Genomic DNA, 23,877 nt, shown 5'->3' with positions numbered 1-23,877 from the left:
GTTTAATGGGGAAGAGTTCAGTTTGGGATGATATGAAAGTTCTGGAGATGGATGATGGTGATGGGGGCATAACGTTGTGAATGTACTTAATGCCAATGAATTGTACACTTAAAAATGGTCAAAATTATAAGTTTTGTGTATAATTTAACACAATAAAAAACTGTCAAATGGGGCCAGGCACGGTGGCTCACGCCTGTAATCCCAGCACTTTGGGAGGCCGAGGCGAGCGGATCACTTCAGGTCAGGAATTCAAGACCAGCCTGGCCAAAATGGTGAAACCCTGTCTCTACTAAAACTACAAAAATTAGCCAGGCGTGATGGCAGGCGCCTGTAATCCCAGCTACTTGAGAGGCTGAGGCAGGAGAATTGCTTGAACCTGGGAGGCAGAAGTTGCAGTGAGCCGACATTGCGCCGTTGCACTCCAGCCTGGGTGACAGAGTGAGACTCTGTCTCAAAAGGAAAACAAAAACAAAAACTGTCAAATGATGTTGGGAGCACTCTTCTCCGGATGGATTTTTTTTTAAATATTATTCTTTTTAGAGATGGGGTCTCCCCATGTTGCCCAGGCTGATCTCAAACTCCTGGGCTCAAGCAGTCGTCCCACCTCAGCCTCCCAAAGTGCTGGGATTTCAGGTGTGAGCCACCATGCCTGGCCTCAGGATGGATTTTTTAAAAGATGAAGGGGTACAATGCCACGACTTGGCTGTGTCTGAGGGCAGCAGAAACTGGAGAAACGGTGCTGCCAGATCAGGCTTAGAAAAATAAACAACACAACCCAACTTTGCTTCAAACCAAAGAGATTTTAATGGCTCTTGTTTCTTCCCCAGGGCCCTAATAGGGGTGGTCTCGCACATGCTCCATGATTGCCTTCAAGCCAAGCCAGGTCTCCTTGGCTGTGGGCAGGATCTGATGGGCTGGCAAGAGGAAGCCGTAGCGCCCCGTGTCTCTCAGTTCAAAGGCAAATGAGTACTTGATGCCATAATCATAGGACCAGTCAATGCTTCCTCCACTGGCTTGGTCTGAAGGGCAAATGAGAATAAAGTTTGGTTACACGACTACCACTAGCCTTCACGCAATGGAACCTCTATATTAAATTCTATTATCATAGGTAAGCCAGGCCCCTAGGTGTGAACTGTAAGAGGAGGGAGAGTTTAGTAGAGGGTCACATTTATGAAAAAACACAATAATTTGAAAAGCAAAAGGTGTTATTCAGCGGACACTGAACTGAGCCTTCCTTCGGTGCTCTTAGGAGCCCACGCCATCCTAAGTGGCCTCTTCTCCACCTTAGGTAGGCCACACCATTTCCTTCTTTAGAAGGTACAGACATGGTTTTCTCCAGTGGGAGTGGAGGGATTACAAATGCAGCAAGAGATTCGGTCCCTACCCTCAGGGGACTTGAGCATTAAGGGTGGAGCACTCTCTGCTCTGCTATCAAATTGCATGTCCAGCACCTCTGTGTGGTGGGTTCAGCCAACACAGTAATGTGCACCTGAGATCTGTGTGGCCGCTGATGTGACAGATGATGAAGGAAGATGGCATTAACTTACAAGTCAGTCATGACTCAGAAAAGCCGAGCAATGGACCGGCCCTGTGGCCCCTCCCAGGAAGGGCAGTTAGAGGTCACAGGAGGACTTGGCTGAGGTACAGATGGCGGAAGCCACCTAGTCCCTAAGAATGGGGCTGGAAAGACCAGGGAGGTTGTACCAGAAAACAGTAGGGCTAGAGGTTAATATTGTGAATTAATATTGTCAACTCCCATGATTTTTGTCTTTGCCTTCACCCAGCAGAGCAGCTTGGAAATTAATGCCTGGTAAATAATAAATACTAAATGGTTGCTGATTTGAACTGAATCTTCCCTGGACCAAAATTACCAACTCATACGTTTTGGTGTGGCTACATGACACAGCCAATCACACTAAGAGGTCAACTGTAGACAGAATACTGGCCTCAGATAGAATCCCAACCCTATAAATCATTATCTGGGTGACCTAAAGCAAGTCATTTATTTCCAGACGCTTCACCTGTCACATAGGGATGATATACTACTTGTTTCACAGGGAGTGAGAATTAAATGGCATAATGGTTGCAATGACACTACTGGCTGTGTCAATGTGCTAGGCACTATGTTAAACTGGTTCGTGAATTTCTAGGTAGGTACTAGCCTTATTCCCATTTTACAGATGAGAAAACTGAGACTAAGAGATTAAGTGGCAAGGCGTCGCGGCTCTCTGCCAACACTTTCGGGACCAAGGCAGGAGGATCACTTGAACCCAGGAGTTTGAGACCAGCCTGGGCAACATAGCGAGACCCTGTGTCTACAAAAAAATTTTTTTAAAAAATGAACTAGGTGTGGTGGCACACGCCTGTGGTCCCAGCTACTCAGGAGGCTGAGGCCGGAGGGCTGCTGGAGCACAGGAGGTCCAGGCTAACAGTGAGCCATGATCCTGTCACTGTACTCCAGCCTGGGCAGCAGAGTCTCTAAAAAATAAATAAAATAATAAAATAAAAACAGGGATATTAAGTGAAGGAGCTAGGACAATGTATGTAGAATAAGCATTCAATAAATGTCAGTTATGTTTGTAACTATCATTGTCAATAAATGACCAGGACCCCATCAAAAAAGTTAGGCCATGTTAAGGACCGGAGTTATCTGTGGCAGAGCATTCACCAGAAAACTAACAATCAACGTTTATATAGTGCTTTAGAATTAGGGAACACTTGTATTCCACATAATATCTTTTGAGCCTCTCAACAACCTATTTCACAGATATAAGAAACCAACGTAGAATAAGTGACTGGACCATGGCTACTTGGTTCCAAAGTGACAGTGCTATAATTCAAACCCAGGCCTCTGTAGCCAAGCTCTGTGGGTTTGTTTGTTTGTTTGTTTGTTTGCCCCCCATGCCTCTCTGAGAAAGAATTCAAAGAACAACTTTTGGGCCAGGTGTGGTGGCTCATTCCTGTAATCCCAGCACTTAGGGAGGCCAAGGCGGGTGAATCACCTGAGGTGAGGAGTTCAAGACCAGCCCGGCCAACATGGTGAAACCCCATCTCTACTAAAAATACAAAAATTAGCCGGGCATGGTGGCATGCACCTGTAATCCCAGCTACTCAGGGGGCTGAGGCAGGAGAACTGCTGGAACTCGGGAGGTGGAGGTTGCAGTGAGCCAAGATCGCCCCATTGCACTCCAGCCTGGTGACAGAGCAAGACTCTGTTTCAAAAAAAAAAATTTTTTTTTTAAAAGAACAACTTCTGAACCAAACACCTACTGTAGCACAGCTCCTCAAAGCCCTTTCCAGACGGGAAGCTGCCCAGGAAATGTCTCACCCACTACAACTATACAGCCATCTCTTGGGTGGAGTGAGGCAGGTGTTCTGCCCAGAGCTGCATACTGACCTGGGGCAGGAAGCAAAAAGTGCCGAGTTAAAACTAGTCCTTAGAGGTAGAGCTTGTCCAAGCTGGAATGAGGCCAGGATAAGAGTCAGCTGTGGACAATGATGCGGCTAGAACTTGGTGGGCCATTCACAGTCGGGCTCCAAAAGATCATACAGCAAATCCTACACCTGTCCAATATCTGCTTATTGGAAATCTCTTCCATTTCTGTGACCTCACCAAAGAAAACATACTAAACCTCAGCTTTCCAAGGTCTATCTTACTAGTAAATACCTCCAGATAAGGTGGATGAAAAGCTAGATTCCTTGTAATAAAATGGCTGAGACCTATGTAGGGGTCTCGGGGATACACAATGCTATTCGGCTGACACTCTGAACTCCAGCCTCCACTCAAAGGCTGCCAAGCAAAGGCACTCATTCCTCAGTATTAAGCTGCCATCATGTCTCAAGCTAGGTCCATCCTCTGTCCCCACTGCTACCACTCAGAAGGCCCTTCTCCCTGGGGGTATCCCTGATGAATGTGAGGACAATCCCATGTGGAACATGGTTAAAAAGTCTCAGCAACTGTGAGCTGATCAGTCTTCCCAGAGAACCGCCTAAAAAATATGTAACAAGAGGCCGGGTGTGGTGCCTCATGCCTGTAATCCCAGCACTTTGGGAGGCCGAGGAGGGCAGATCACGAGGTCAGGAGTTTGAGACCAGCCTGACCAACATGGTGAAACCCTGCCTCTACTAAAAATACAAAAATTAGCCAGGCTTGGTGGCACATGCCATGTAATCCCAGCTACTCGGGAGGCTGAGGCAGGAGAATTGCTTGAACCCAGGAGGCGGAGGTTGCAGTGAGCCAAGATCACGCCACTGCACTCCAACTCGGGGCGACAGAGCAAGACTCCATCTCAAAAAAAAAAAAAAAAAAAAGCAACATGAGCGCCAAAGCTGTTCATTCTGTTTAACTTGACAATCTTGCCTCAGGAATATATTCCAAAAAGATCATCTAAGAGAAAAAGGAGTTGGTAGAAACATGTTTATAGTAGCACTGTTTAGCATAAAGATGAAACAATCCAAAGACTCAATAACTGGGATATAGCAACATCATGGAATAACAAAAAACTAGAATGTAAATTCATAAAACTTTACAGGAAATGATGTTAATTTTAAAAAGCTGAACATACCAGTAATCCCAGCACTTTGGGAGGCCGAGGTGGGTGGATCGCTTGAGGCCAGGAGTTCAACACCAGCCTGGCCAACGTGGCAAAACCCCATCTACACTAAAAACACAAAAATTAGCCTGGCGTGGTGGCACACACCTGTAATCTCAGCTACTTGGGAATCTGAGGCAGGAGAATCTCTTGCAGCCAGGAGGCGGAGGTGGCAGTGAGTCAAGATTGCGCCCCTGCACTCCAGCCTGGGTGACAGAGCGAGACTCTATCTCAAAAAAAGAAAATCAGGACTAGCACGGGTGCATTCCCGTGATTCCCGCCATCACCCCTCCTATGGCTGTGGCTATATCCATGCCCACAACACGTCCAAAGACATGCTCCTCTCATTCCATCCTGAGCCACAACTTCTGCCCACCTCTGCTTGTCCTCCTGTCCCCAGCTCTGGAACCTCACTGCACTGGTCATTTCTTCTCTCTCCTGTATGTTCCACCTCTCCCTCTTTATTTGTTCTTTCCCACAGTCCATAAATATATCTCTTATCTCAAAAAGAAAAAAGGCTTCCATTCTGCTCTCCTTCCCTTATCCACGCTTCTGAAACTGCTCTGGGTTAAGGTCACCAATAAGCTAGAGATGAAAATTCAATGGAAAATGTCCTGTCCTTATCTTAGTTGACTTTTCATGGCCTTCACCATTGTTGACCGCTGCCTCCTTTTCATTTTTTTATTTCTTTTTTTTTTTTTTTTTTGAGACAGAGTCTCGCTGTCACCCAGGCTGGAGTGCAGTGGCACGATCTCGGCTCACTACAGGCTCCGCCCCCCGGGGTTCACGCCATTCTCCTGCCTCAGCCTGTAGCTGGGACTACAGGCGCCCGCCACCTCGCCCGGCTAATTTTTTGTACTTTTAGTAGAGATGGGGTTTCACTGTGTTAGCCAGGATGGTCTCGATCTCCTGACCTCGTGATCCGCCCACCTCGGCCTCCCAAAGTGCTGGGATTACAGGTGTGAGCCACCGCGCCCGGCCTGCCTCCTTTTTAATAATTACTTCTCCCCTGGTTTCTGACATCCAGGGTTCTCTGCCTTTCTGCCTAGCCCATGCTGCTAACCCCTTCTGCTGCCTAACACCTTGCTCCCTGCTTTGTCCAGGGTTTCTCTCACTCCAAATGTTCCCCCTGCTCTACTGGTCCAACCACCCACTCTATGCCAACTCTTCCCAAATCTCTCTCTCCACAGAATCCCAGGGCATGTAGTCCAAAACCTACAGACCATCTCCATTTGAATACCCTACAAGGAGCTCCGCCTCAATATGTCCACAGCTGAATTCATTATCTTTGCAACCTCACCCCTCTTTCACCTTCCTGGACTTCTCCCTCAGTGAGTGGCACCACTCAATGACTTTCAGTGAGGACCTCTCCCCATCCAATAAATGACAAAGCTTCTTGGCTTTACCTCCTAAATCCCTTCCATCGTCACTGGCCCTGCTGTAGTTTGGGCCATTGTCTCTCACCTGAACTCCTCCTCCTCTTCCTATGGGATGTCTCTACTGCAGTCCCTCATCACTCCATCCACACTGCTGCTATGTTTTAGCTAAATACAATGCCTCAATTCCCTCACCGTCCTGCTGAAAACCCCCCAAAGGCTTTTAGAATCCTCTGGGTTAAACCTAAACTCCTTACCATGGCACACAAAACCCTGAACTTCCCCAACTCCCTTTTCTCCCTCTTTCATTTCAGCGATCTCAACCTACTTGTAGCTCCCAGAACCCATCATGCAATTTTATACTTCTATGCCTTTGCATATGCTGTTGGCTGTGAGAATGCCCCATCCTTTTTCTCCTTCTCTAGCTACCTGGCAACCAGTCTTTACAACCCTACCCTCTTCTTACATGAAGTTTTTCCTGACTCCACTTCCATCAAATCCCCCGACTTTCTAATACTTCTGTACCATGTATAGCCTACTATTGCACACATCATACAAAAGTTCATTTGCCTTCCTGTTCATCTCTTCTATTAAAGAGTTCTGTGTGGGCACATTATGTCTCCAGTGCTTGGCATAATGCTTAACATATAATAGATGCTTAATTTAAAAGTCTGTTAGAATGGGTGGCCAGGCATGGTGGCTCACGTCTGTAATCCCGGCACTTTAGGAGACAGAAGCGGACAGATCACTTTAGGTCAGGAGTTCGAGACCAGCCTGGCCAATTTGGTGAAACCCTCTCTCTACTAAAAAATACAAATAAATAAATAAATAAATAAACAAACAAATAAATAAGCTGGGTGTGGTGGCGGGCGCCTGTAATCCCAGCTACTCCAGAGGCTGAGGCACAAGAATCCCTTGAACCTGGGAGTTGGAGACTGCAGTGAGCCGAGATGGTGTTACTGCACTCCAACCTGGGTGACAGAGCAAAACTCCATCTCCAAAAAAAAAAAAAAAGAAAAACAGAATGGGTGCCTATTAAAGGCATTGGTTTCCAAAGGATCCTTGGGCATGGAAGCACTGGGGAACTCCTGGGCATGGAACTGTGTGGTCCTGAGTTTCCAGCTTTGTCCATAAGGAAAGGACCGTGCCTTTGAAGGATTCAGAACCTGCACAAGGGTGCACTGGGATTTCCCAAAGCACTGTAGTAGTTTCTTGTTTTTATCTCAATCAAATGGGGAAGAGGAGGGCCTAGAAAGTCTGATGGCAGACTCCCCAGACTTATTCCTCACACTGCCGCTATTCCTGACTTCTCCTCCTCCATCTCCACATACTCTGCATCAACACATGGCTGCAACAGAGTCTATCCACGGAACCACCTGGGTCCTCTTCAAGAGTCACACCTATTCTGCCCCCGCAGTCCATGGAATTCTCAGGGCATGAGCCCCTCTTAGCCTGGAAAGGGAAGGTAATAAAAGAGCCAGGTCTTAGGCCAGGCACAGTGGCTCATGCCTGTAATCCCAGCACTTTGGGAGGCTGAGGTGGGCAGATCACCTGAGGTCAGAAGTTCGAGACCAGCCTGACCAATGTAGTGAAACTCCGTCTCTATTAAAAATACAAAAATTAGCTGGGCATGGTGGCACGCACCTGTAGTCCCAGCTACTTGGGAGGCTGAGACAGGAGAAGTGCTTGAACCCAGAAGGTGGAGGTTGCAGTGAGCTGAGATCAAGCCACTGCATTCCAGCCTGGGCAACAGTGTGAGACTCCATCTCAAAAAAAAAAAAGAAAAAAAAAAAAAAAGAGCCAAGTCTTGATAAAGGCTTATTTTTAGATAAACAAATTCTACAGAATGAGAGTGAGCTGTAAGGATCTGAACAAGCACAGGAGAGGGCACAAAACATATACTTAGGGAGTTCTTTGTTCCGGCCATCACACAGTAAGTATCTCATGGAGGAGACTAGATTCACTGAGGGAAATTGGGGAAGGTTGGGTTCCATGCATGAAGACCTATCCCTTTCAATAAAGGCATTTAAAAGTTTTGGCTCAAACTCACACTGTGCCTGCCATCTTAGTGGGTCATTTGTAAAAACTTCCAGCACATTGGATACTTACAGATGACAGAGCAGATTGGTCCCACTTTATACTTGGTGCCATGCAGGCTTCTCAGAGATTGGGCAGCCTTTTGGGCCACTTCACTCTAGAGTAAGAGAACGAAAGAAAGGCAGACAGATAACACTTGTCTCTTGGGAGATCAGTTGCCCAACAGCAACACAGAATGCTCTAACTAGACTGTCTAGTTAATTGAGGTGAAGGCACAATACCCTTTTTATTTGAACCATTTTCACTGTGAAGTAAGCTTACTTCTCCAATAGAAGTAAGTTCACTTCTATTGGCTTTGAAAATACAACATGAAGGTCCTCATTGTCTATTTGATCATCCTGGTGTTTCCAACACTCAAGGATTCATTATTTTGCCACCAGTTCTCCTTGTTCAGGGGTGTGGCTAGAAATAGGGTAGATTTAAGGGGTCTAAAGAGAATGTGGACTGACCCCAGGACATATGTGGGAAGTTGACTTTTCTTTTACTGGATCCCTACATTGGCTTATTTCCCTATGGCTGTCTCTTTTTCCAAGAAGTAGAGCTCAGAAAAATATTTTCCATTATTTGAGGGTTCCAATTTTGACTGATTGAGGCTTTACTGTCCTTGTCAGGGATAAATGTAAGGTCTTGAACTTGGGTCCAGGAAAACAACTGTACAATTACCAGATGGGGGAAACCTGGCTTGGTAGAATCCTTGGAGAGCCTGGGGGTTACTCTTGTCAATGAGCCCAACATGAGTCAACATCACAGGGCTACTGCCAAAAAACTAATGTGATCCTCAACTGAATTTGCAGAAGTGCACGGTCTTGCTGAGGGTAGTTATGGTCACACCCTGCTCTGTGCTGGGTAACCCACAACACACATTTCACATTCACTTCTGGGAGCTACCTGCTATAGTTTGGATGTGTATTCCCCTCAAGCCTCATGTTGAAATCTGATCCCCAAGAATGGCGGTGAGGCCTAATGGGAGGTGTCTGGATCATGGGAATAGATCCCTCATGAATGGCTTTGTGCAGTCCTCACAGTTAGGAGTGAGTACTTGCTCTATTAGTTCCCTCGAAAGCTGGTTGTTAAAAAGAGTCCGGCACCTCCCGACTCTCTCCCTTGCTTCCTCTCTCACCGTGTGATCTCTGCACACGCCAGCTCCCATTTGCCTTCCATGAGTGGGAAGCAGCCTGAAGCTCTCACCAGATGCCCAATCTTCCAGCCAGCAGAATCATAATCCAAATAAAACTTTTTCCTTAATAAATTACCCAGTCTTAGGTATTTCTTTACAGCAATGCAAACAGATTAAGACACTACCCTTGAAGAAGCATATTCAGAAAACAGCAACCAGAATAGTAAGGGAACTTGAGCCCATGATATGAACGCTTGAAGGAACTGAGGTTATTTAGAAGGAGTAAGAGCTAGGAGAAGCAGGCTGGTGATCTTCAAGTAATTAGTGGATTCACTTCTCAAAGGGAAATAAACTTGCTCAGTAGAACCAGATGATAAACCAGGGCTGATACGTGAAAACCATACAGAGATTTCACTCTCTATAAAGAAGAACACTAACAACCTCCCCTGAAGGCAGGAAGCCATCTAATCATAGCCTAGATTGACTGTCTGCTAGAGGTTTGAGCACCAGGTTTAGATAATTTAAGGTCATCTAGGTCTAAAAAAAGAACATTTTAGAACATTCTTTTTCCCTGATATGACCTTGAATGGTAATACTCACCATCAAAACCTCACAGCGCTCAAATCTAACTGATGAGATGAAAGGCACACTTGAATTGGAATAATCTAGTCTATTTCTGCATGGGACTGCTGACAATAATCTACTTGAAGGTAAATTGACAAAAAGGTCCCAACTCTGGGCTTATTTCTAACATATGGGTTTCACAAACCAAGCCTAAAAGCCAAATTGGAAATATTTGCACATTCTTTTTAGCTGGGGATAGCTCTTGCTCAACTGTGAACAGCCTCCTGAGATGTCACCATCTGATCTAAGGCTGGGGCCAGTTGGCTTATTCCTGAAACAGGAAGGGTGACAGAAGGTATCAAGTTAGGGAAGTGAGTGTTTTACCCCCCAACATCATACACCAGTGCATCGTCATGGTAGATCATAGAGCCAAAGGCCCCAGAAAAGTATAAGACAAGTTGCTGAGAAGCAGAATTGCTCAGCTTAGAGTATTTGACTACCAATCCAAGAGCCTCATATCCAAACCCAAGGGTTTTTTCCCCCATATGCAATAGAAAAGCATGTTCTGGGAATTTATGCTCAAACCAGGCTCCTGCTCATCTAGATTAAGGTAACAATAACTTCATGAATTCTATTTCCCAAAGAAACTTAATTTAGGAAAGTTCAAAACCAGTCTTTCAAACCTTTGGCTGCATCATAATCTTCTCGGTGGTTGAACTTATGTTTCATTCATTGCTGTAATGGTACACCTCCACCTTAGGGCATGACTTTATGCCTGAAACTTGCTTGACCACACAATGGATGTTTGTTGCTGGGCTGAAATTAAGTTTCAGAAACTCACCAGCTCATCAAAGTCATCTAACTTGGTACATTTGTACCCATAGGGGAACATCAGCAGCTGGGAATAGCTGTGGAGGGTAATGAAGGCCTTGACTTTTCCATGACTCTTGATGAAGTCCACTATGGATTTCACTTCAACTTCAGAGTTGGCACTGGGTCCGTGGTATGAATCAGAGCAAGGGTTGCTGCTGGCTCCAGGTCCTGGGGAGATGCAGAAGTAGCCCAGTGAGGACAGTGAGCTCTAAGAAGACACTGTAGGGAGGAGGTCACCATGCATCACTAATTTTCTCCTCTGGAAGTCGGGGCAAGATTGTCATTGTGTTAGATCAAGTCTCTTCCAAAGGTTATAGTCAGAAAGCCTAACTGAAGTGATTCTGGACACATCTCTTCTTCAAAAAATATGGTTCCTCTATACAGTATAAAGAGCCATCTAATTAGATCATCTCCTCTCTGTAGGAGTTATTGGAAGAAAAGCTAGATTTAATATTATGGATGGAATTCCTGCATTGGGTGGGAGTTTAGCAAGTTCATTTTCTGGGATCTCATCCAATTCTTAGAGTCCAAGAGTAGAAGATTCTATGCATCTGTAATTCCAAGGCACAAAGCCACAAATGCAAGGAACCTCTGACACCCTTTCTGCAGTGAGGAAGTCATGACTACATTTGACAACAAGGCCACCTTTGGCCTTGATTTTCTCAGCAACTAGAGTGGCTCAAGACCACTGAAATGGGTCCATTGTAGGCCTGGCCAGGGCTCTCACTGCTAGAGAAACTTCCAGGGGATGAGTAGGGGTTAGGATTCCCTAGGCTCCCCATGTGATACAGACAAAATGTCACCTTATTTTAAAATTATTTAATGAAAATAATATTGCGGGGATTGACATTGAACTGTGGGCCATTGCTCAGTATTGTGCTTTAATTATTTTTCCCCTACACTCCAAAAAAAAAGAAGAAGAATTGTAAAAGCAATGAATGAAGTTGCCACTCATCCATATCCTGTAGCAGTTCTCTAGTATGTCCTGTCTTAGTTCCATAACTCTAATTAATTAGTTTGTCTTACAAATACATAGTGATTGCCTTCTGCGTTGCAGACACTGTGCTAGGTGTTAGGAATACTACAGTGAAAAAGACACAGCTCCTGACCTCAATCTTATCATAGCCTAGTGAGGGGGAAAAAATTTAATTCTATGGTTACTGAAACATAAGGGGTTTTCACCAGTGGCTGAGGGCATAAAGGAGCCCCCTAACTAGCCTGACACGGAACTCCAAAACATAAGAGCTGTCACAAAGCCAGGGCAGCAAGCTCACATTTTATATTTGAATCTGTTTTGAAAGTCAGTTTCTCCATCCTGTGTGTATGTACTTCTTTTTGGTTTTCTTTCTCGAAGCATCCATAGATGATGTAATGCTTCTCCTTGGAATAGATCCTATCTCCCTCTAGTGGCTGGCTCAGGGCTTCCCGAGTCCTCCCGCTACTGCGCAAAGTCTTGCTCCCGCTGCACAGAAGGCTAACCGGGCGACAGCTTGTGGGAAAACCAAGATGTGAGACAAAATATATTAAATGCTGCTCAGAGCTCTGTGACAGCACTGTGCTCCTGTGAAGGGAATTTAGTTAAGTGTTTTTCAAAGAGGTTTTTAAATGGCTTAAATCCTGGATGGGCTTAGCCAGCTGATGCACTGCAGGGCCATTTGAACCAGCTTGTGGGCCAGACCACGGGCTGACCATCCCTGGGGGCAAGTCCCTGTGCTCACCTCCAAAACCTGCATCCCAGTTCCGGTTAGGATCCACACCAACACAGAGGCTTCCAGATACCTTGGACCGGGTCTTCCGCCACATACGATTCTTTCAGATCCCACCCAAAAAGCGCATGGAAAAAAAAGAAAGAGGGTCATTCAGCCTGATCAGAAGGTTCCTTTAGAATTCTGTCAATTTCCCCAGTTCTCTGGGACACTTCTGTCCCTTGGCTTGGGGAGGTGTTGGACAGTCCTCATAGGGGTTCTGCTAGGAGTTTCTCTGCCATCTCACCAAAGTGAGACATGAATACGCCCCCATCTCCTCAAATGAACGCCTGCCAAACACGTGCCATGGAACCCTAGTTCTGTCCAAGGCCAACAGCAAGAACCAAAAGCAGAAGAGAGGGTTCTGCAATGAGACTATTTGGGGAAAATATGGAGCTAACTTGGTAAACTTACTTCAGAACTCCTAAGGATTGTTAATGCCTTGTTTTTTATAAACCTCTAAGAAACGGATATGGTGGGCGGTGTTTCCTGGTCTTGACAATGGAACCCTTGATTCATATGGTATCTCATGGGATGAGTACTAGTATTAGTATCAGTTTCTTTGAAAATGTCTTTGAAAATGCTACCGTAGTTAGCTCTCTCTAAAAATAAACTTGAAGCTGTCATTCATTTTGAATATATGTGGGGTCACGGTTGCTACAATAGTGTATTGTAATGAGATTTTAAGGGAAAAAAAAAACTACGTAACTCTTTTTAGTGATATTACGGAGGGTTTCGCCCACAGATTGTAAGTAAAATGCTAGATGCACTGTACTGCCCACCTAAATCCTACTGCAATCTAATTGTCAGCAGGTAACATCCGCCTCCTCTTTTCTATCAATCTTACCACAAAAAAATGCGAGATAATTGGAACAAATCTCCTAGATGACTCACGGTGAACACTGAGCTCTAATAGCCCAGCCTAACAGCTGAAATGGGCTCTGGCTGAGGCAACATGTAAAGACATCATGTGTTGGAATAAGAAGTGATTATAACCACTTCTCTATCCCTCATTTCCGGGTGACTACTGAGAAATTAGACATTCCATTTAGAGTAAATCAAGAAAAGAATGAGTACTTTTATTTTGCTTTTGAAGTTCCTACACATCTCCTTAGGTCCTTGTTGAAGAAGGGAACAAAATCCAGGCTTACTTTGGTTTGAGAGAACACGTATCCATCAGGGTTTGTGACTGGCAGGAGGAAGATATCCAGGGTGTCCAGAATGGAAGTGATGGATGGGTCCTTTCCATAATCAGAAGCAATCTGAGCAAAGACAAGATACATGTCAACCTCACACACCGCTTCTGTCGGGAACACAGGACAGAATAGTAAGGTAATGTGTTTTTTCCAGATGTGAACCAGGGATCACTATTGATCAAGGAAAGTCTTCTAGGCATCCAGCAGTCCAGTCTCCTGCAATGTTAATGTGTTGAATATGCTAGCGTCTGTACTTTTATTTCTAATCAGAATAATTTACTTCTATTGAGTAAAAATCAGATATCATGTATCTACTCTCTTTCAAAAGCAGTAACATTCTTCCTATTCATCCCAGTGAGACATTTTGCAATAGTGAGCAGTGATATATGTGACTTATGTGGACCTATGCACCAAAGAAATTTTGTTTGGTATTCCTTAATCCCTACATGAGATAACTTTCCAAAAGAACTCACAACCAACATCAGATTACTTAAATATGCAGAGACATTGCTAAAGACACAGAGAACCAGTTAAATTCCATTTGGGGAATTACATTTTTACTTGCCATTAACTGCAGTTGAGTTGAAGTTTCTGCTGGATTAAAATTTATTCATTTCCTGTGCTCAGCCATCCTAAGGCATTATTATTCAACTGTTAAATATCCATTTCATAATACCCTAAAGGTAACCGCATTTTAATTGAAGGGAAAAATGTATCAGTCGGTATGCACGTGGTTGCACATGCTTGAATGATCTGATGTGGATTGATTTCCTCTGCTCGTGAATTAACATTCTGATTTATAGCATGTCATTTTTGAATTACTTAAGAAATACCAGACTAGGTCATACCCAGCCCCATGTCCTGACTCTAATGCCAACAAACTTGTGGAAGAGAGATCTTACTACACCCTACCTTCAAAATCAAATTTGGGAAATTTTCAGAACAACCCAAACACCCTTAGCCAACTCCACTTTGGATCTGTGGGTTAACTCTTCTTGCACCTGTTTGTATTTTCCAGGTGACCCCCTTTCATGATTTTATAAATTTCTAGCATATCACACCTCAGCCCTCAGGGTTCCAGGCAGCAAAGTGATTTTTCTCTAGTTGGTTCTTATGCTGAAATCTGGCTCCCAAGGGTCCTCCCTGGCCACCCGTTCAATCTCTTTAGCTTACTGAGTCTTTTTTTTTTCCCTATCTCTCACTCAACAGCAATCATCACATCGTGGTGTCTTTTAACACAGTGCACAGTGGCCTGCCCAAGGGGAGGAGCCTGGGGTGCTGGATGGGGCAATATCAAAAAAGTCTGGATGGGTTGACTGCCAGCCCGTGTGACAAAAGAAGGGTTTTGGCTGAGAGTGCCAGCCATCAGGACCACTGGGACCATCATGGATTTTGGTGGGCCTGACCCCAGAAAGGCAAAATAAGCAAGGAATGTTAGGCAAAATGACCTTATTTGCTGTCCAAAGTGCCGTAGCTTGTGTAACCCACTCTCGAGCATGGATCCCAGCATCCAGCCAGATAGCTGGCTTGTCTCCTCCGGTGCTGAACTGCAAAAGCAAGTGTGGCAATGTGAACGGCTCCACCGCCATGGCACCTGGTTGCCTCCTTTCTACCCTAGACCATCCTTCTCTGTCCCTCTCTCTGTTCTTGATGTGATTGACAGAGAAGGAAATACAGACAGGGATGCTGTCGACTAACTCGCATTTAAGGAGAATTTTCTTTTGTCCCCTTTTTCGAATGCAAGTGTAAATACAGACTGAGGGGCATAGACAATTCTCCTCCAATGTTTGTAAAAAATCGTTGTAGATGATGACATGAAAATATCTTCATATGCTGAAAATTGGAAAAAATGGATTACAGGATTTCATTTTTATTTTTAAAGAAACTAGTTCATTAATACACACACATACATATGAGAAAAAAGGAAAAGGAGAAGGAGGAAGAGACAAAAGGAAAAAGAAAAGAGAGAAAAAAGTAGAAAAATATACAACAGATTGTTAATAGCTATTATCCCATAGTTGTGGAATTAGAATTATGAGGATTGTTTTTCTTTTTTCTTTTCTCTATTTTCCAAATGTATGCAATAATGGTGTTTTGTTATAAAAATGCTTGTGATAACCTTTTGAGACCTTCATAAAGACAGGATAGCAAACCTCTGGAGGTACTTTCCAGAGTTTAAATTTTATGATCTAAGTGACTTAGTTTTATTTGAAACAGTGGCTTTGCCAATTGGATCAGTAAATGGAGAGGAAAAGATTATTTTTGCACCATCAACTTCTATCTCTGTGCACCATTCCAAACACAGCAGATAAGGTAAATGAGAAATGCAAATCCTTGCTAAAAATTACAGTTCGTGGGTTCTACGAGTTTTAGTTAAAAGTGCTTTGTGCCTTTTCCTCTAAAGAGCTCAAATGTAAAAAGCAGGGAACTTTGAAAAACACAACATCCTCCACCGCCCAACCACCCCGGAAAAGGGAAGGCCAGGAAGCCCAAGGTGGAAGAGAATCTGGGGTTTTCTGATCCAACTCGGCGCGGGGAGAGGGGGTGCGGGTAGAGGAAATAAAGAGAAAGAAGGGAGGAAAACATTAGCAAATGTATCCTAGTGGTATAAAGTAGGCAAATCACTCCTCTCAGGCCTGCTTTGGGAAAAACGCTCTGGAGAAATCCATCTGTCCCAGTTAGTCAGTTGGTTCCCAGCCATAACGTTTCCAAATTTAGCGAGGAGTTGTGACATTACCTCTTTTTGATTTTTTTTTTCTCTTAACTAACTCTTTCTAGGAAATCTGGGGAAATAATTTTCACTGTTTTTGAGGACAAAGTGCAAAGCTTGAAATTATGTGCACAAAGACTGTCAGAGGTTACGAGACGGCGTAAAACCCTAACCTTTTTTCATCTATATCCTTTTTCAAAAGATCTTCGTTCAGGGCATTTGTCTTTGCGGTTTAGGGTTTAGTTTTCCATCATTCTTCTGCATACGACCAGAACTCTTCTTTAAAAAACAAAAAAGAAAAAAGAAAAAGAAAAAAATGCAGCTTAGGCAATTAGTGCTTTTTCTTTTTTAACTGGTGTCCGTGTGTGTGTGTGTGTGCGCGCGCCCGCGCGCGTGTGTGTGTGTGTGTGTGTGTGTGTGTGTGTGTGTGTGTGTATTTAAAGAGGAAAGAAAAAAAGAGAAGGGGAGGGGAGGCAGAGAACTCCCAGCTTGATGAATTACAGCCCCCAGCCCCCAACCTCCCCCGGCCCGCACCTCCCCCTTCCTCGGCTCCTATTGGCGCATTTGCCCGGGTTCCCCGGGAGCTCATCGCTCAGGACGCGAGCATTAATTCACTCCTGCAGACCCGCGTCAGCTTGCTCAGAACAGAGAGAAAGAAAAAGAAGGGGGCGGGAGTGGGGGAGTGGATACTCAAAACCAGCAAGGACCGGTTAGGAGGAAAAGAAAAAAAGTAATAAAAAGGAGCCGCTCTGTAGCACAAGCTGGGACTGCCGGCTAGCCTGGGAGGAGGGAGATTCTAGAAACATCGAGAGGAAGAACCGTCCCTGCACCGTGTACCTTGAGCACGTTCATAGGCCGATTCTCAAAAGAAGAGCCAATATTCACTTTGCTCACTAGACCAGGGTGCTCAGCCACGAGGTTATCCATTTCTTGGGAAATCTGAAATGTTTCAAGTGAATAAATAGACATTTGCGAGTGAACCGTCTGTTGCATGAGATCTGATCCCCTGGTGATTTTCCCCGTTCCCTTGGGACACAGCGGAGGGGGCAGCGCGGCCCGAGCTGTAGGGTCGGAAGGTTTGGATCCAGCTGAGTGCTGCTGAGTCCATCGGCGTCTGCAGGGGCTGCAGCCCAACCGGCTCTTTGCAGTTTTGTGTAAAGCAAAATGGCACACTTGCCTGAGGTAATTGTGGCTTTTGGCGACCCCAGCCCTGAGGTGGGGTTTCTCGCCCTTGCTAGCAGAGGAACACAAACGGTAGTGCCCCCTCAACCCCAAAATGTATGTAGAGGCGATCGCTACAAAATGTCTCCCGGCTAAATCAGGCCCAGGGACAATGGGGTTTCTGCTGCAGACGCACTAAGGCCACCGGCTACTCCAGCTCCTATTTTCAAGGCGATTGAAATTTTGTGCATCTGGAGAGCCCAAGCTGTGTCCATTGCTGGGATTGAGACGTGTCCGGGCGCGTTTGGAGAGCTAGCGGGAGGAAGTCAGTCCCTCCAGCTGTTGCCAGTATTTGCACTCTGTAGGAGACAGACATCAGTTTGTCTGGGAGAGAGGGAGGGCGTCTTGTTTGCTTCACTTCCTTTTCTTTCTTATTCTCTGTGCTGGTCCACAGTCCCCTATCTGAAACCCTTGAGGCCATATATATTTCAAACAAGATGTTTGTTTCAGGGGAGAATTTTAGAAAGGTAATAGGAAGTATATATTATGTATTACACACGGGACATTGCTCCGTATTCAAGCACATTAATATTATTTCTGGCAGTGAAACAAATGAGCAGTGAGGCAGTTCAGGTCAGATTTTGCTCCCAAATGAGTTTAGGTCAAATCAGGTTTTCCTATCAAATAAATTAGGAGAAAAAAATGTTTAAAGCTTTTTGCACTTAAAAACTGCCAACTTGGAGACTTGGTGCCTACCAGATACCTCTTCTCTGGCTCTTTCCTACTCCCCATGCCACCCCTTAGCCCTACAACCACCATCCTCTCCGGCCTCTTTCCATCCCTCGACTCTTAAGTCAGTGCAGATAGATTCCCGTGGGCCTGGAGAAGAGCTCTGTGCCACAGAAGTAAATGCAGTACTGCCCAGGATCCCCACAGCAGCATGGAGTAGCAGATGCAGGAAAGGGATAGTCTCCACAGAAACAACAAAGCCCAGGAAAGACAGCAGAGACTTCATGAGGCTTTGCTGCCATGAGGTCTTAAAGAGCACATCCCTGTGAGGCAGAAGAATAGGGTCTGGAGGCAGGGAACCTAAGGCCAATTCAGGCTGACTCCCTAGAACTAAATCAAAAAGAAAACCCCAACTTTTCATGCCCAGGTAACAAAAGGACCAGGGGCTACTCCCTTTGCACCAATCCCTGCTTTTTGGCATGGCAGATGGAAAATTGAAAGTACCTCTGATTGGTACCTTCCCGCAATCAATCAGATTGGTTGCAAGCCAAGTCTTCATTTGCATAGGAGTATAACTTTGTAACTTCACTTCAGCCTCTGACTGGCCATTTTCTGCAACCAATCAGACTGATCGCAGGCTACTACTTCATTTACATAGGGTGTACACCAAGTAACCAATGGGAAACCTCTAAAGGGTATTTAAATCCCAGAAAATTCTGTAATGGGCTCTCGGGCCCCTATGCTCAGGCTGCTCCCAACCTGTGGAGTGTACTTTTGTTTTCAATAAATATATGCTTTTGTTGCTTCATTCCTTCCTTGTTTTGTTTGTGCGTTTTGTCCAATTATTTGTTCAAGATGCCAAGAACCTGGACACCCTCCACCAGTAACACTTGCATGGAAGTCAGAGGCGTCAAGGTGGTCCCTGATTCCATCATCAGTGGCAGCCCAGAAGCACACCTCTCACCTGGCTCTGTGCCCCGATTGCATCGTTAGTGGCAGCCATGATGGCTTCCCTGGCTTTGTGGGCAGTACAGGTCAGAAGTCAGCAAGGCGGCTTAGGGCAAGAGCCCCAGCCTGAGGGGGCTGCTTGTGGGTACCCTTTAGACACTCCACAGTGGGTGGCTGTTGAGATGGGCAAGTGGACTTCAGGTCCTACATGAAGCAGGAGTAGGTGTGAAGCCAGTGACACTGGTACTGGCTGTGAAATCCTAAGGAAACTTGGAGAAGTTAGAAAATAATAGAATAATTTCTAGGCCATTAAATCACCACGTGGAAGTATGAGCTTTGTCCTTAGAGGAGAGAATGGCTTGTCTCTGTGATGTTCATTTTGAAACACCTACCTCTTCCAGGGCATGGTAGGCCCCAAAATTGAAGTTACCACTCCGTTCTCTTCTCCTATTAAAAAGCATTTCTTCATTCTCTTTGTCCAACAGGACCTAAGATAAAACAATTCTATCTATGATTGGTTTATAGCAATGCATTTCAGTCTGTAATTGTGAAGGAAAGGGTAACACTCGGGTCCCCAGTACCAAGCTTTCCTCTTCTTGTCCTGTAGGCTTTGAGGTCATGACTTTCCCTTATTCTGGCCCCACTGTGAAAGGGGATGGAGCATTCATGGGATTTCCTACCAGCCAGATGCTGCAGGTGTGCCAGGGTAGGTTTGCAGGCACAGTCTTATGGCTCATCCTACCTTTCTGGGAGCTCAGGGCCTGAGTTAAGAGTTAACCTCTAAACAAAAACTAAATCAGGCCAGACTCGGTGGCTCATGCCTGTAATCTCAGCACTTTGGGAGGCCGAGGCGGGCAGATCACTTGAGGCCAGGAGTTTGAGATCAGCCTGGGCAACTTGGTGAAACCCCGCCTCTACTAAAAATACAAAAATTAGCTGGGCGTGATGGTGCATGCCTGTAGTCCCAGTACTGGAGAGGCTGAGGCTGGAGAATCGCTTGAGCCTGGGAGACAGAGGTTGCAGTGAGCCGAGATCGTGCCACTGCACTCCAGCATGGGCAACAGAGTGAGACTCCTTCTCCTCCTTCTTCTGCCTAACACCCTTTGGTTTGTACTTTATATTTCATGCTGTAGCCTGTCTTTTGCCCTTTCCCTTAAATTCTTTGTTACCATATTCTGCATGTGCCAAATGAAAAGAGAGAGAGACAGTGCCCTCCTACCCACCTTGCAAGGGGAGCCCAGACTGCCGGAAGGTCCTAGTGGCACCCACAGGTCCCTTCCCTGCGGAGAGTACTCAAGCATAAAAGAAGATGGAACTGAACTGATGTTCATGTGGCCCAGCAAGCTGCAGGCAGGTGAGTCCATGGCATAATTACCTGCACGTCTTCAATCATGATGGAATAGGCAATTCCCTGGGACTCCAAGAACGCTTTGACTGCCTGGACGTTGACGAAGGGAACTCGGACGTGGGCTGTCTCACCTGGGGTGGTGGGTGATTTCCAAAAATCAAGCTGAAAGGGTTAGAAGTCCAAGCCAAGGAAATGAATGGGCTGTTCTGGGGAATGGACAGTTCAGCACTGACAGATTTCTAGAAATCAATTTGCATCCATTTTATCTTGAGCCCACAAGTTTTGGAATCATTGTGGAATCACTATGATATTGCAACAAGGGCTTTTAAATATCCACGTGTCAGCAAATCCATTATATTGTTTCCCCTGCTCCTATGGCTAGATATTAAAACTGGCAGAAGGAAAAGATTATTAAAATGATGGCAGTTTTTTAAAGCTGGGATTCTAGCTATCCAATTCATTTAATAATGGGATATAAATGCTATAAATTATTTTATAAGGGAAATATGCACTAAAGGTGTTTAATTTTTGAAAGTAACTTTCACATTTGATATCTCTTTTCGTTCTTACAATAAACCTGAGAGATAGAAGAACAGCATATTTATCGCCATTACTCTGAGTGAGAAAATGAGATGCAGGGAAGGTAGGTGACTTGCCCAATGTCCTGTAGTTGGGACTAGAGCCCAGGTTTTCAGAAACCCAGCTGCATAAGTTAGCATTTCACGCTATGTCATGGGAGTCAGAATACAGTCGAAAATAGATCTCAATCATGTTTAACTGTATTCATTCTGGGAACAGCAACTCCCACTAGATCAAATACCTGGAGATGTTCTTGAGCCTCCAATTGTAGCAGATTTTTAATTTGTTCCTCATTGCTTGGTACAATCTCAAGAACTTGGTCTCTAAAGAAAATTAACCACAAATATGACCTTAAAAGCAAAACCTGGATACTGTTTCCTGTTGCTTTCTGCACCTGTTAGTCTCTGTGTATAACAGACTAACGCAACAGTCAATAATCTCTGTGACAATCCAGAAACTAATAAATAGTATACTAAACCCACATCGCCAGAATGAGAAGGTGATAGAATGGTGTTATTTCCTCCCAGGAAATGTTACCTAAATAATAATGAATAGGTGTACCTGCTCCTAGCAGGAAGCCTGCCATTAAAGTTACCTTTCCCTTAGCTAATAAGTCAAATAACACCTGCTGCTCATGAAGTGTTATAGCTTTTAATACTTGCCTGTTCCTGTTGTTCAGAAGTAAGTTTTTAAAAAGTGGAATAATTTGGTGCTTGTAAGAGGAAACAATTCATATGTGGGTAGACCTAAGATTTTGTTTTTAATGGTTTTGGGGGTTTTGTTTGTTCTTTGTTTTTGTCAACTGAAAATGTATCAAGGTTTTATCCCCAGACCCCATTCATGTGGCCCAAACATGGGGCGTGGCCAGAGATAGTTGGGACCCTAACAAATTATGTGCCGTGCCTTTCTTTACAAACACCCACACACACACACACACACACACACACCCTTAATAGGGAATAAAGGATGAACAGGAAAGAGAAATCTCAAAACAATCAAGCACATCTCTTTAGGAAGAGTTCCCTTGGTGACAGAGCTTCCCCTTCTAGCCTTTCTCCAAGTAGGCAGACTTTCTAAGTCACTGCCCCAACTGTTTGTGCAGTGGGGAAGGAATCAATACAATGAGCCATGTACAGGGACCAGAATATGGGTCTTCTGAAACCAAGCCCCATGCAATTTCCTACGAACTCCAGTGGAATACAGAAGTGATGGAATGTGAGCTGTTCGAGGCTCACCTGCCACAAATGGTCTGAAAATTCTTCCATGTAAGTCTCTATTTTTGGTTAATGCATGGACTCCCAGGAGTCCTCCTTTAAAATGGGAAGGCACTGAGAAAAGTAATACAATAGGGTCATATTTCCTGGTGTGTGTTCTAAAGAATAGTAGTTCTTTGAGTTACTCAGTGAAAGAAAGAAAAAGAAAGAAAGAAAGAAAGAAAGAAAGAAAGAAAGAAAGAAAGAAAGAAAGAAAGAAAGAAAGAAAGAAAGAAAAAGAAAGAAAGAAGGAAGGAAGGAAGGAAGGAAGGAAGGAGAAAGAAAGAGAAAGAAAGAAGGAAAGAGAGAAAGAGAAAGAGAAGGAAAGAAAGGGCAAGCTGGGAGCAGTGGGTAGTTTATGATGCAACCTAGATCCCCTCTTATAGATTTATAATGCACATTGATTTAGCCAAGGCTCCTAGAAATCCTATAGTTTGTTTAATCCTCTGATTCCCACATTTATTTGACCAGTGGCTTTTTGGGACCAAATTTATTTGACTGCTTTCTTAGTTCCCTGGACCACTCTTCAAAAAATGCTGCCTAAAACCCTTCATAGAATCATGAAGCAAAGTACTTTGGAGCAAAGATGAGTCCTCCAAAGCCAGGAGAAGAGGAGTTGAGCTGAAATCTATAGCCCTGGCCTTTCTATTTCATGAGGTTCCACCACCTAGATGCTGAATCTAAAGATCGGGGGTTAGGGCACAAGGGCTAATGTGGATGGTAAAGCCCAGAAGAGCAGGAGGAGGTGGGAGAGTAGCGTTGACACCCGCTGAGTTGCCTGAAACAAATGGCCACACAGCTGTATTTTCCCTGATGTCTATCATCCCTACAGTCTGATCACTGGAGGGAAAAATGAGTGAGGACAGAGAGAAATAGGGTTATGTGTGTTCAGTTTTCACTTTTGTCTTTTCCTTTAAATGTCATTCACCCCCTTTATGATCATCCACTCCTATTTTTCCCACTATTGACTTATCCCCAAATCTAAGAGAACTTTTCTGAAAACACTGAACACTTACACCCATTTACTCTGTAACAATCAAAGCCTCCATCAATCAGGTAAGTAAAATTCAAAGAAGCACCAGAAAGCATAACTTACCCCACAAATGTTTCTAGACAGTAGATATGCCCAAAAAGGGCACCAAAAAACAGGACCAACCTCATGGCCATGGGTTTTCCTGGAGTCCAGAATTCAGAGTCCTTCCCGAACTTTATTTATAGGGATGGCAGCTGAGGGTGAACTGCTGGCCCTCTGAGAACTCATGTGAATTCCCACATGGGAAAATTCCCACCTGCATGTGAAATTCTCAAGGTTGTAGACATCCACCTGTGTGATATCACCAATCTGTACATGTTCCATTCCCAGGATAAGATAACAAACTTTGATGGAAAGAGAACAAAATTGCTAGAGCATACCAAGGGCAATATAGTTATGATTGAGAACATAAAATGCCACTAGCTACCCTGTGATAGAAGCCAGATTAATAGACCTAGAGGTTAAAGTCTTTTCTGGATCTCTGACAAAAAAAAAAAAAAAAAAAAAAAAGGCCAGAGCATTTATAGTAATTACTCAGGCATCCTGTCTATCACAT

At 44.6% G+C, this 23,877-nt stretch overlaps 1 protein-coding gene across 1 annotated transcript; it reads right to left on the bottom strand.

Moving 5' to 3' along the window:
* Positions 1 to 780: 780 nt before the first annotated feature.
* On the bottom strand, positions 781 to 23,759 carry CPA2 (carboxypeptidase A2). The gene is made up of 11 exons (XM_024249849.2): positions 23,385 to 23,759; positions 21,277 to 21,358; positions 20,484 to 20,618; positions 19,501 to 19,596; positions 17,108 to 17,209; positions 15,009 to 15,107; positions 13,516 to 13,626; positions 12,338 to 12,428; positions 10,588 to 10,787; positions 8,078 to 8,162; positions 781 to 1,019 (listed from the first exon to the last, which is right to left on the bottom strand). Exons 1-11 carry the CDS (start codon positions 23,453 to 23,455, stop codon positions 832 to 834), a joined length of 1,260 nt encoding a protein of 419 aa, XP_024105617.2. The 5' UTR covers positions 23,456 to 23,759; the 3' UTR covers positions 781 to 831.
* Between the last annotated feature and the right edge of the window lie 118 nt (positions 23,760 to 23,877).

This window comes from Pongo abelii, chromosome 6, assembly GCF_028885655.2.
Source record: "Pongo abelii isolate AG06213 chromosome 6, NHGRI_mPonAbe1-v2.0_pri, whole genome shotgun sequence".
Lineage (NCBI taxonomy): Eukaryota > Metazoa > Chordata > Mammalia > Primates > Hominidae > Pongo > Pongo abelii.
This window is presented reverse-complemented; position numbering and strand designations above follow the sequence as displayed.

Coding starts and splice junctions, on each gene's coding strand:
- CPA2 (XM_024249849.2), bottom strand. CDS start 23,455: ATGGCCATGAGGTTGGTCCTGTTTTTTGGTGCCCTTTTTGGGCATATC. Junction 20,619..21,276: donor AGGCTCAAGAACATCTCCAG/GTATTTGATCTA, acceptor TAACCCTTTCAG/CTTGATTTTTGGAAATCACC. Junction 12,429..13,515: donor ACGTGTTCTCTCAAACCAAA/GTAAGCCTGGAT, acceptor GGGATCTGAAAG/AATCGTATGTGGCGGAAGAC.